The sequence below is a fragment of the Brachionichthys hirsutus genome, chromosome 1 (assembly GCF_040956055.1).
Source record: "Brachionichthys hirsutus isolate HB-005 chromosome 1, CSIRO-AGI_Bhir_v1, whole genome shotgun sequence".
NCBI classification, from domain to species: domain Eukaryota; kingdom Metazoa; phylum Chordata; class Actinopteri; order Lophiiformes; family Brachionichthyidae; genus Brachionichthys; species Brachionichthys hirsutus.
Genome location: NC_090897.1, coordinates 10016401 through 10029512, shown reverse-complemented (window position 1 = coordinate 10029512; position 13112 = coordinate 10016401). Strand labels below are relative to the sequence as shown.

The window sequence follows — 13112 nt, the reverse complement described above, 5'->3', positions numbered from 1 at the left end:
AAATAATTATTGATTAATTCTTGCTGTGTGTAAACTGGTGCCACCTTGTCACCAACATAATGTATCCCTGTTTGAGGCAATAGTTGCCCTCAAAGATAAGAAAATGCTTCCATTTTAAAGCAAAAAGAGTACAAGTACAAATGTATGGAAATTTTATTCAATGAGTATGAAAAACACTTCCAAGTCTGTGAACATTTTTAAACAGAGAAAACCTACAAGGACCAAGCTATTGGCACATCTTGAAATTCCAAGTCCTTTGCTAGTTTGGTGAAGAAATTCTAATCCCTGTTACCAAGGATTTAAAATTGTGCTAACAATTACAGTATCAGAATAAATACCACAGATGTGGAAAGTGTCCCACAAGATGTTAGTAACCCTGCCCACTAGTCTTTGATTGCAGTTCCATTATAAAACTGCACAATCACTTTGTCTTATTCTTCAAGTGACTTAATAAATTTATCATATCCCGACTGGTCCATGAGGCCTTCGAGTTCTTCAGGTTTTTCAAGTCTCATCTTGATTAGCCACCCTGTGAAAAGTAAATATTGATATTTTAATCTCCAGAAGTTGATATTTCTCAGGAACAAGCAGTGTTGACAGCAAATCGTTAGAGGGATATCTGGAAAGGAGGACAACTGCTAAATGGAAATGAATTACAAAAACACTCACCCGCTTCATAGCAGCATTTGTTCACAAGTGCAGGATTGTCTGCCAATTCTGCATTGATTTCAATCACCTCTCCCGTTAGCGGGGCGTATAACTCACTGGCAGCTTTTACGCTTTCCAAAGCGCCCAACTCCTCTACCACGAACCGAGTGTGAGAGACAAAGTGACACATATCACACAACTACACACTTATTTCTAAAATCTGCAGCGCTTTCCAGGTTCTCACCCATCTGTTCAAGTTTTTGTCCAACTTCAGGGAGTCCACAGTAAACCACGTCACCGAGTGCATCCTAAAAAGATCGATCAAACTGCATGAATCAAAACATTACATTCAGTTTTTCCAATGTTTGTGTGTTTGCCATATTCTGTAATTTATTTCTGTAAAGTACCATGAGTAAAAGGAATACTTTGGAAGCAAATATGACACACAAAACTAATTAAGACACAATAGCAGGTTTTAATTTATCATTAATAATGATAGTGCTGGCAGTTTACCAGACATTTCTGTCAAGTTTAGAAATTCCTTCAGCCCCTGTATATACAATACTAGCCCAAATGGGTAAAACTGGCCAGTGAGCTTCCATGTGCATCACTGGAGAGTTCACCTTATGTATTATAAGCTCACTGAAGGTAGACTTTTCTTTTAGGAACGATACAAGGGTTTATAAAAATAAATAAAAAATAGAAGCAATAAAAGCTCTGCAATATTGTCAATCTGACCTTCAGATAATCTGAATACAGTACCTGATAATATTAGTAAATAAAAAGTCCAATAGAATGAGCGTCTCCATTACAGTATATATCATAATGCAATCGTGCATCAGTAGCAGAGGCCAAAGTGCAACACTGAATTGAGCCATGCAATCTTTACATCGCCATGAAACTCTGAACACGGGCATTGTAAACCAGTTATTAATGGCCAACTGCTTACCTGCGCATAATCGCTGACACCAATAGTACCAATGTCACCTTCCACTCTCACCCACTCATGTTTATCTGTGAACCTGAGGGCTGCGGAGAAGACAAAAATCAGACAAACCATAGCGAGAATAAACAACAATAGATAGAAGTCCATCAAGTCGAAACGTGGCTGTGCGTACGTTTTACTGCACAATGAAGCAAAGTTGTATCCAGTTTGAACATAGAAATAAAGATAAAATGCAGTTTACTGACTGAGAAAAGGTTCAAAGCCCTTTTCTCCAGATGAACCTCATGCTTTCATCACAAACCCTGGACAAAGGCTGACTTTATACCGGTAACGAGCTGCGACTCGGTGCACGAGAGTAACTCAACTATGGTTATTAATTATAAAGTGCAGCGCCTGTTCGTTACAATGCCTGCAAACCAAACCATCGTCCAAACACCTTTCAGATGTGGCGATCCTCCGCTCCACTGTGGGAAAGTTCGTGCGTATCGTTGCGTGTTTCTTCCACGAGTATTCCTACCTGTGGAGAGGACCGAGGTCGAGCTCAGAGCCCGCGGAGAGCCGCTGCTCCACACCAGCCGAGCCGCTGAAAGCTGCGCTGCCGGCGAGAGCCGAGGCAGCCTGCGGGAGAAGTTCCCAGGGAGGCGCCGGAGCGCCGCTCGCATCGCCATCTTCCCTCCGGGTCTGTGTCCGAGTGTCGACTTCCACAGAGCGCGAGCGACACTTGACGACGGCAGCGCGCGCCTATCATCCTATTGGTCGAGAGAGAGAGCGCGAGGGAGCGAGAGAGAGAGAGAGATAGTGCGATCCTCATGACGTAATCAACCCTTAAAACATACCCCTAGTTTTACGAATATTAAAAAGGAGACGTACTTCTTGCGCTGATATATTGCAAACTCTTATTTTTGGGGGGTTTTGGAAAATCAAAAGCGGGTCACGTGACCACCCGTGTGCAACTGGCCCCAGAGATGTACTGTATTTGGAGAATAGAGAGGCGCTCCCTGAGATAAATTCATATTTAGTGAAAGTAACTCAAATGGAAGACTATTTGTTTTGACAGCCTGGCCACTATTCAACCAGTAGTTCCCGGTACCAGAGTACCCTTTTGCTGTTTTTGTTTAGCGTATCTACATAATACTACACACACACAAAAAACAATACTTTCTTTCACACTTCCAGCGCTTCGCGAACATGAAGCAAGAAGTCAAACTGATGAACTGAGGAATGATTGTGGGCGGGGCCTGGCTAGGTGTGGCTCTGCTGCAGTGGCAGATACACCTGCCAGAACAAGTCAATGAATGTTCGGTTTGGAGGCCGTAATGAGATAACCAGTTAATCCAGCTAACTTCAGAAGGAACCGAGGCCTCGGGGGACCTCACATCCAAAGACGACTATTAAGGCATCGAGGAAAAAGTGCATGAACTATCCTTACAAAGACAAGCAACACCAGACAAAAACAATTACTGATGTCTGCTTCAATAATCAGAGAACATTTCTTTTTCTTAACCCATAATTTGCCTTGCCTGCATTTGCACTTTTGTTTTAATAATTTTACACATATACGCCTTAATAAAACCATCATGTCCAACTCCTTTAAAATAAATCCGACCTTGACTTGTGCTGTTAGTTTCATACCAAGCGTAAACTTAAGTATACATCCTGCTATAGGCGCATTCAGTGTTCAGGTCCTGATTTAGGCGACAGATTGTTCATTTCTGTTTGACCATCCTCCGTCCACAGAGTGACGCTATTGTTCTTCCAAGTGCGCAATTACAAAACGACAGTATTGTGTTAACACCGTTGGTTATTTTCACTTGCAACTGTTAAAAAATAAGCGAACAACAGAAGAGGACACGATACCAGCAAGCATGGAATTGGTTAGAGACATTTATTTAACGCCCCGTGTCGGCATAAATGAAGCCATTTTACGTCGCTCCCTTAAGCAGAGCAGCTATTGTGTAACCTGTTTGCTGGGTTGCATTTCCAGGAGTAACAAGGAAGGCAAGTAGAATTGGCCTTCGGGCTGGTTGAAAGTATTTGTCTAAGGTTGTCCTTACTTAAAGTCTGCATCCAAAAACAAAACATTCAGAAGTGCATGACATAATACCAAATAGCATTCTTTTATTGTTTGGATGACAACAAGGACACAGAAGGAAAACTGTGATTGGAAAAGTGTAAGAAATGACGGAAAAACAGACAGGATGATTCCTTAAATAGAAACCAACAGTGATAACAGCACAACCCACAGGCTCCACACGGACCTCTTCCTATATCTGATATCGGCAGAGCGCATTAGATGGAGGCTCCCTCTGTGGGTACTGATGATTTGTTGTCATCAGGCTTCATGGCAGGAAACAGCAACACCTCCTATGAAACAATAAATCACATCAAAGGTAAAAACAAGGTTAACAAAGTTTGTTGTAGATCTTTCTTTTTAGTTAGGCGATTCATCGCCACAAAAGAAACCGACGATCTGATGTCTAAATAATTACATCTGCAAAGTGAACAAGAAACGTACCGAGATGAGCAGAGACAAACGAGCCGGACTGATCAACAGAAAGTACACCTTTAAGAACCTAAGAGCAGGTCTGCAGTAAAGTGTGCTGCGAGTTTAGTCCGCTTCACTTCAAAAAGGCTCTCGTACAACAGCGGCTTGTCCTCGAGCTCACAGCAACAACAGGCTGCTCCCCTCCGACAGAGACCCGACGTAGACAGAAACATCACAATTTACATCAATCCACTTCTTATACGACGTGAAGTCGACAGACAAGGATTCCGGGACTAATTTGATTATGGATTATTAATGATGCTTTGCTTCAACTGGACAAAAAGCGTGAGAAAAATTAATTAATCTTGCCAAGATACTGATACATCAAGAATAATTGAATCTTTGCTCTCGAAATCGGATCGAGGTGTAAATCCACTTTAATTATAGATCAGGAAATTCTCATATTGGTTGTTTCTGAAGACATTGATCAGCAACCCACTTTTTTTATTCCGGTTTAGGGGCTTAATGCATGTTGCTACTGCACAATGATGCACATGACACCATTACCTTGATGTTGTTGGAGTCAGTGAGGAACATAGCCAGACGATCGATGCCCATCCCCCAACCGGCTGTCGGTGGCAGTCCGTATTCCAGTGCCGTGCAAAAGGTCTCATCGATAAACATGGCTTCGTCATCACCCTCAGCTTTGGCCTGAAAAATACACAAGTCTCACTATTGGCATGTATTAATCTACAACAGACACAGTGTCCATGGATAGAAAGGGGGGGGGGGGTACATCAATATTAACTCATGTTATTACCTTAGTTTGCTGCTCAAAAAGCTCCCTCTGTCTCACTGGATCGTTCAACTCAGTGTAAGCGTTGCAGATTTCCTTCTTCATCACAAAGAGCTCAAAACGCTCCGTTAATCCTTTCTCCGATCTGTGCCTGTAACAGTTCAGGGAGTCTTAGCCTGCACCCCCGTATCACATGTTAAAAGCATGAGTGCAACGATAAACAGGGCAGCACGAACCATTTTGCTAAAGGACTCATGACTTGAGGGTGATCACAGATGAATGTGGGGTTAACGCAGGTGACCTCAAGGAAATCTCCAACTAGCTGCGAGGCAAAAACAAAGTAAAAAACAATTAAAAAAAAGATGGAGCAGTGATAGTCTGCAGAACAGAGGACTGTGTTCATCAATAGAGCACCTTGTCAAGGAGCCGGGCAGTGGTCCGTGGAGGAGGACATTCAACTCCTCTTTGTGCACAGAGTTCATCAAAGAATTTACGCGTCTCTGAAGTTAAAAGCATGAGAAAAAAGTGAGGAGAAATCTTATCGCTGAAATGTAAAACCCTGAAAAGAGAAATCAAGAAAAAATAATGAAGAGCAAAGGAAAGCAGGCGGAGAGATTCTGACCGTCACTGCTGTAGCTGTGAGGCGGAGGAAATTTGATTCCCATGATCTTCTCCAGGTCACGTGTCATGCTCACTCGTCGGAATGGCGGCGTGAAGTCGATCTCATAGGCCTGTCCCTCTGCGCCGTCGGGGTGATAGGTCACCTGGTACCCTCCAGTGATCTGCTTCACCATTCCTGAAACAACAACAACAAATGGTGAGTTAACATTTGAAAATAGACAATTCATTCCTGCTTGGGGGCAAGCCATTATAAGACAGACATGAATTAACATGGCGTAGGTTGTCATGGTTTCTAAACACCTGGTACCAACTCATTAGCACCCCGCCCCCCTTCTGAATTTACACTCGGAATTAACTGTAGGAGGTCCTTACTTTTGCCGTAACCCTGATTTATGTATCCCATAATATAATTGGGATGCACAAAATAATAAAATAATCACGTCTTTCATGTTGCGTGTGATCTCTCATTGGTCACGCATATGATCTCAATAAAACCTTTCATTTAAGTTATTTAAACTCATTTACGCCTTCGCTCTTGCTTATTCCCTGTATGATGATGAGACACGAGATGAATACCCGAAGCTGCTAATGGCTAACTGGCTGCTTCCCCAGTTCATCGCACAAATAATAATATGCAGCCTCACAACAACAAGGTCTCAAATGATCAAGATCACAAGTTCCGATCCAACCGAGGGGCCTTTCTGTGAGGAGTTTCCATGTTCTCCCCGTCTCTGCGTGTTCTTTGGCTTCCTCCCTCCACCAAAAACATGCAACTTAAGTTTTAAATTGTCCGTCGCTCAGGGGCTACAGGTGGAAATGAGCATTCCTGCTACAACCTGCTACAATGCATCGCTCCTTAGTGGATAATATTAATTGCACACTATCCCAGTATATAAATAAATAACTGAAAGCATCACCCCTGTCACGCCCTGCCCCCTGGTGTTCATACCGATGTCTGACTTAGTGCAGTTCCTGCCTGCTGCCAGGTGGAACAACAGCGCAACACACCGCTAAAGTTTACGCACAACCCAAACGTGGAAACATTAACCCCCTTGACATTTTCTGAAATCAGTCCTGTCATGATATAACGTGTCTGTTTGTCAGTCAGAACCCTGACAGAGAAGCAAATGGACTGTTTTCACTGACCTGAGACCAGTTTCTCTGTGATCTCCATCAAGTCATTGTAATCCGCATACGCCATGTAGAATTCACAGGTGGTGAACTCTGGATTATGAGTGAGATCAATGCCTTCATTCCTGAACTGACGTCCAATCTCATACACCCTGTCCATTCCACCAACCACGAGCATCTGTGGGAGAGGCAGCCAAAATGTTCAGGCATTCTGCAGAACCTGTTAACAGGCTCGTCATGGAACTGACACTTGAGGAGATCATCCCTCTGGAAGTGGTCGACCGTTAAGGACTACCTTGTGGTAGAGCTCGGGTGCGATCCTCATGTACAGCTTCATATCCAGCTCGTTGTGGTAAGTGACAAATGGACGGGCCACCGCTCCTCCAGGAATGATATTCATCATGGGAGTCTCGATCTGAAGCAACAGGAAACCTCATTCAGCCATGCAAGCGTACATTTGATCATTTTAAGGAGCTCGGGAGTGGAGCAAATTCCAAGCATGACACTAATTACTTATTATTCAGATGATTTATTATACGAGGTGGTCAACATGGATGTTTCCATTTACGACAGGCGACTACTCACTTCCAAAAAGCCGAGCTGGTCCAGGAAGCTGCGCACATATGTGATGATTTTGGAGCGAGTTATAAACTTCTGCCTTACATATTCATTGAGAATCAAGTCCAAGTAACGCTGGCGGTATCTCGTTTCCTATGAAAGATCAAGGCGTGGAGAACAAACGCTTCAACATTTGCCGACTAACTTTCCCAAATATCAAAAGCGACACGAGTCGATATCAAATCTGAAGCCCCTGCAAATGTATACAACAAGGAATGTAGGAAAGACGTTTTGCATCTGCTTATTGGTTCCCCAGTTTGAAATAAAGCTGCTGTCCTACTGGGATTTTTTTTTTTTTAATACACCAGTGAGGAGACTTGTTCTCATCTGAGCATTTGGAGATTACGGGGTTGTTACCTTGTCTTTGAGGCCAAAGTGGAGATGGGGCAACATGTGCAGGCACGGCGACAACAGGGTCAACTCGACAGGAATGATGCTCAATTCTCCTTTTTTGGTCTTCCCTGGAATACCACGGACACCGATGACATCGCCCCGGCGCAGCTTGTTGTTGACGGTCACAAAGTCCTCCTCTGACTTGTAGTTCCTGAAAGAGCGGAAGTCACAGAGAAACGACTCACTCTTCAGTGCCCACATGGAGAAGTGTTGTAATATGCAAATCAGGAAATGTAGGTTTGTGGCCAATCAAGGTGCCGTCGGCTTGTAGTTACACCCAAAGACCAAAATGTCTTCATGGCTGAGCAGTCAAACAATAAAAATGATAGTTTGTGGACCATAGCTGTCATTCCGTACCTGGAATTTGCCATAACTTGCAACTTGACGCCTTCACCTCGGAGGTCGTAGAACAGCAGCTTGGCGCCAGACACCCTCTTAGCGTGGACACGGCCTGCCAATCACACCCTGAGCTCAACAGGAAAACCTCTACTGGATCGCATACAACATGGAAAGCAAGTTTAAACGCGTAAATAGCTGTGGTACCTGATACATTGAGGACAACATCAGTCAGCTGTTCGCCAGGCTGCAGGTGGTTGTATTTCTCAATGAACTCTGTGAGTGAAATGTCAACATGATACTTGTGTGGGTACGGGTCTTCTGCTGTGCCCTTGAGCTCCTGGATGGCCTGGGAGCGAATCTTGAAGTATTGCTGTATTAGAAGGAAAGATATGTTTGGTTTGGAACAAAAAAAAAAAGACTAAAGTGAACAACCGAATAATGACCGTAGAAATCATCTCACATTTGGGTCAAGCGTCTCCTCATCCGCGCAGGCTTGTTGGGCTCCCTGGTCATTGAATTCCTTCTTTTGCTCAGCCTGCTGACTGATTTTGGCGTCTTTCTCAGCTGCCTTCTTGTCAGCTTTCATCCGTCTCTTTAGCTCACTGATAAAGCAGATAAGAGGAATCATATACGGGTCATCGGTTACACATTACACAATGATTTAACACTAGGTTACGTATTCAACTTGGTTAAAGTTGTTTACCGACTATGTTTTCCCATATAACCACATAGTTTTAATTTCATTGTGTCCATAATACGGACAAGGCACAATTAAACCTGATAATACCAAACGTACACAATGAACGGCGACGCAGAAGGGGCCCGCGATGGCTCTGGTGACAAAAGGTTGGTTGCCTTTTTCAATGGAATGGAAAAGCCACCAACCTTTTGTCACCTCTCCAACGCCTCCCATACATTGGAGCAGGGACCGCCGCCGATGGTGGGGGCACATATTTAAACCAGTGCCCCCTGACCCCAAGGGCTTGCCTGGCTACCCTGGCCAGACACAGCATGTTGAGCTAACACAGCTAGCAAACACACCTGAGGAGATAGACATATAAAGAGTGAAGCGTCGGCCGCTAAGGCTGTTCTTGGGCCGAAAGAGCACATCAAGGAACTGCTGATGTAGAGTACACAAATGAATACGCATGAACCTAATCAAGCATTATACGGTACACCGGAAGTATAATTGAAAGCAGAGTAACCTTTGATTACTTTTACTTTTAGTTAGCAAGGTCAGCGATGCTAACGTACAATGTCAAGGCGTTCTTAGGTCAGCCGAACAAAATAATGGCGCTTTAAATGACAGCACTGCACGCAGCTATAGAAAAAGGCAAGTAGAACGATTCCATTGTCTTTATTAACGCTAAAACTGTAATATTATGAATGAAATCCCACACGAGCACGCGATACGACAGAGGGCGCGTTCACATGTATTTTGGATCTTGTAGTTTTACATGTTAGTTCAAGGCGTGAATACCAAGAGCATCGGTCCCCGATCAGGACTACAACTACCAGGCACACGAACGAACTGACTGACGGGATATGTATGCTAACGTTTGTCTATATTGGGTTCTCGTTTTGCCAATGCTCGCCGGACTGGGTCCAACATTACAGACATACCACACTCAAATGATCAGAACCCGTAGAGAATCGATTATTTGATTAGGACGCCACAGCTTACTATGTTGAGAATGGCTTAAATGCAAAGACAGACACGAATGAGCTCACTTTTTGCTGAGTATCCCTTCATCCACCGCTGTTACGTCAGCCATGTTGTAGATGCCCTGCTCGGAAAGGTCCAGGAGCGCGCGCCGCGCGCGCACCACGAACGAGGGCGAACTTGATGGAGCGTTTAAAACAATCGGAAAATGTTTAGCGAGGTCTGTACTGAAATCACGTATCGATAACCTTCATCTCAGGCAACATCGATCGATGGTTCAGTGATCGAATTCTGAAGAGGAAGATACACAGATGTCTAGGAATCGATCCTAAAGGTGCAATGTCGACTCTTGCTGCCTTTTTATAGACTGTGGGAAATGGGGAGTGTACGAATCGTCCTGATGGTGGCACTATACAACTGACCTATTATTATCCTCCGTAGGGTGAGGTTCATTAAACGTCTCATCTGATTTCTACGTGACAGACATGACTTCCAATCCAAAACATAATAATGTATTTATTAATATTGCACGATGTACAATATAACTTTTATTTTACATCAATCGGTTCACTGCTACATCCAAACACATGCACAATACCTCCCAGCATGCAAAGTGACCACGTAGGAGGAAATCTAAATAACATTGAGATAGACTGTTTGCTGGTATCAGATTAAATGTTCTGTTACAAAACACAGAGACACTCAGCATGTCTGTAGCATAACAAACTTTTATTCAACAATCGACTCCTCTCCATGCAGCTACTACATTCATATAATGAGTCACTCTTCTAAGTATTTCTGATCACTGGTTACGTTGTAAAGACACAAATGTGAAAACTGTCAATTCAAAACAGTAAATAGTTCTCCAATATTTGTATAAAAGAACATTCTCCATCTGAGACATTTCTCTCATTGCTGAATCATCACATTCATTGTAAAAAATACTCCAGTTGGTCCTGTTTTTAAAGGTTTGTTGTTTTAACGGTAAAAATGGTTCAGTGTTATTATTTTGTCAAACTGCTGTCCAGTATAAGCCTTGATTTAACATGACATATGTACAGTAAGTTGTATATTATTACAACAAAACCCAAAATCACAAGAGTAACGGTGCACAATTTGATATACATAGTGTTCAAAGCACATTTAATATCCTCATCAAAAGGTACCAGCTACACCAGTAGCCGGTGTAGGAGCCAAATCACAAGTAGAACATATGTGAACACAACTATGATTACAGGAGGCAATTTGGAAAATAATCAATGCACAAATAAATTAGATGCACGTCTCTGAAAAGAGGCACAGGTACTACACCCATTAAAAAAAAAAAGATATTTTTATACTTTGTAAAACAAACAAAATAAAATCATAAATATCCCACACTGGAAATCTTAGTTCTTCTATTTCACAAGTTGAAGAAAGCCAATCACAGATAGCATTTTTCTCCAAAGTCAGGCATCCTTCAGGAGTAGAAACCCTTTAAGAACTATACTCAAACTAATACCGTAGCTCAAAGAATCACAATACTAAAGGTTACACAATCTCCACAAACACAGACAACAAGACAACGACTGAGGAATAAAACACAATTCATTTTGTTGTCTTCAGAAAGACCAGCCCCCTTTTCACACATAAAGTTCATGTGAAAATGTGACATAAACATGTATTTATTTATTTTTTTTACCTTTTATTTGCCAAAACAACACAGCAAACAGACCAGAATAAACTGTGCCAATAGATTATCACATCCAATGATGATGAGGCAAAGACTCTTTTAAGTTTAGTCAAAATAAGAAACAGGAAAATAAATGCATTAAAGCCATAAAACTGGCCTATAACCAGGATTCATGGAAGGAAAGCTTTGAACTCCGGTCCCGGGACCGCTGACTAAGACATTTCCTCGTTAATGTTTGTGAATTTACAAGAAAACGTGTAAAAGGTCTCCTGCATACCACCACGTGGAAAAGATGTGTAATGCTGCCAACAAACTACGCTCGTCCCTCTGGGATTAATAAAGTATTCTGATTCTACTTGTCCTCAGTTTTAGCATTTAGCATTTAGCATGACAAAAATGGAAAATAAAAAAAGGCTCTTCTGCTGGTTTAAGATTCCAGTTCATGCGTGTCTGACGCAGAATGATGCCATTAAAATGACGCTGAAACATATAATGACCCACACAACTCACCCCTATGCCAAAAACACCAACACGCTACTTTTTCATGTTCTATATCATCTACTGTAGAAGCATGCATTTAAATATGAATTATATGCCAACTGATATTACATAATTTGAATAAAAATATATAATGATCCATATTTTCCTCATTTCATTCATTTCAGGAACAAATGACAAATTTGACTGTTTTTGAATCGCAATGATGGTTGTAACATGGTTGGCAAAATATTGTTAAATAATGATGATAATAATAAAAAAACTGTGGTAACTAACTGAAAATAGGGTAACTGGTTGCATCATACATTTAATCATACTGCCACAACAGAAAAGATAATTTTTGAGAGTCTGCTCCATTGTATGTTGCAGTACAAACATAGAACAGCATCGACAAAGTCTGAACACGTTAAGAAGAATCTTCTTCATAGCAAACAATGAGGAAGAGGCAGCATCAAAAAGTGCTGAATAAAATATGTAAAAAGGAAATCTGAGGTAATTCTAAGGTTTCTTAAGGGTTTGTGTTTTTGTGATATAATAAAAGCATAATCTATTCTACAAAGTAGCAAGGTGACAGTTTGGTTTTGACACAGACAGGCTGAAAGATAACCTGAACACGTTTACGTGCTGGGTGGATGTTATCTAACCTTAAAGGATACGTTTCATGGCTGGAGGGAAGTATTTTTACCGTATAGCTGTTGGCTGAACAACAAATTATGTTTTACATTGATTACTCTGCTGAAGATATCTACACAATACTAGACCTAACTGGACCTGGTCGTTAAAAGCAGCAGAACGCACCCCGTGGCGTGACTTAACGCTTACCTATTAAACAGTTCCTCTACACATAACATCATCTTAAAAGTCAAATGTCTGCACGGTTGCGTTTGGGTTGATTTTCAGCCCATCCAATCCAGAGGCTACTTTCGACATCGTTGTGTTCACCACATTCTGTCTAAACCTTCTTTCTACCATAAACTCTGCGCTTCAAGCAACAACAAAAATGGAAAAGCACGCATTTTAAACACCATGAAAACCCCAAAAGTGTGAGCAAGTGATTGACAATGTGTGTACGCTTACACACAGGTGAACTGGGGGGGGGGGGGGGGTCACTAAATTCATGCCTTATTGCAGAAGAATTTGAAGAAAAGGACCAAATACCAGCTTATCTTCCCCGCAAAAAAGATCACTGTCAAGGTATCACTTTATCTTATTTGTCCTGAAAACTATTCTTTCTACTTTTAACAATTATTGTAGCTATTATCAGTAATAAATAAAAGAGAAACACGTGCGCCAACATGAATG

At 42.0% G+C, this 13112-nt stretch overlaps 2 protein-coding genes across 2 annotated transcripts; both read right to left on the bottom strand.

Moving 5' to 3' along the window:
* Positions 1 to 148: 148 nt before the first annotated feature.
* gcshb (glycine cleavage system protein H (aminomethyl carrier), b) lies at positions 149 to 2291 on the bottom strand. Its single transcript, XM_068739236.1, has 5 exons — positions 2112 to 2291; positions 1598 to 1677; positions 893 to 956; positions 670 to 801; positions 149 to 529 (listed from the first exon to the last, which is right to left on the bottom strand). Exons 1-5 carry the CDS (start codon positions 2260 to 2262, stop codon positions 432 to 434), a joined length of 525 nt encoding a protein of 174 aa, XP_068595337.1. The 5' UTR covers positions 2263 to 2291; the 3' UTR covers positions 149 to 431.
* A 1401-nt stretch (positions 2292 to 3692) lies between these two features.
* Positions 3693 to 9759, bottom strand: kars1 (lysyl-tRNA synthetase 1). Its single transcript, XM_068760514.1, has 14 exons — positions 9709 to 9759; positions 8438 to 8579; positions 8182 to 8347; positions 7996 to 8089; positions 7603 to 7789; positions 7213 to 7338; positions 6923 to 7042; positions 6643 to 6805; positions 5498 to 5671; positions 5290 to 5375; positions 5112 to 5197; positions 4900 to 5026; positions 4647 to 4790; positions 3693 to 3958 (listed from the first exon to the last, which is right to left on the bottom strand). The coding sequence occupies exons 1-14, from the start codon at positions 9750 to 9752 to the stop codon at positions 3884 to 3886; spliced, it is 1734 nt and encodes a 577-aa protein (XP_068616615.1). The 5' UTR covers positions 9753 to 9759; the 3' UTR covers positions 3693 to 3883.
* Positions 9760 to 13112: the final 3353 nt, after the last annotated feature.

Bases quoted from the DNA above. Each gene is read 5' to 3' on its own strand.
- gcshb (XM_068739236.1), bottom strand. From the start codon at position 2,262: ATGGCGATGCGAGCGGCGCTCCGGCGCCTCCCTGGGAACTTCTCCCGC. The intron at 1,678-2,111 runs GTAGGAATACTC...TCTTCTCCGCAG, and splicing joins GACCTCGGTCCTCTCCACAG to CCCTCAGGTTCACAGATAAA. The intron at 530-669 runs GTGAGTGTTTTT...TACTTTTCACAG, and splicing joins CAAATGCTGCTATGAAGCGG to GGTGGCTAATCAAGATGAGA.
- kars1 (XM_068760514.1), bottom strand. From the start codon at position 9,752: ATGGCTGACGTAACAGCGGTGGATGAAGGGATACTCAGCAAAAA. The intron at 7,790-7,995 runs GTACGGAATGAC...CCGCTCTTTCAG, and splicing joins CAAGTTATGGCAAATTCCAG to GAACTACAAGTCAGAGGAGG. The intron at 7,339-7,602 runs GTAACAACCCCG...GATCTTTCATAG, and splicing joins ACTTTGGCCTCAAAGACAAG to GAAACGAGATACCGCCAGCG.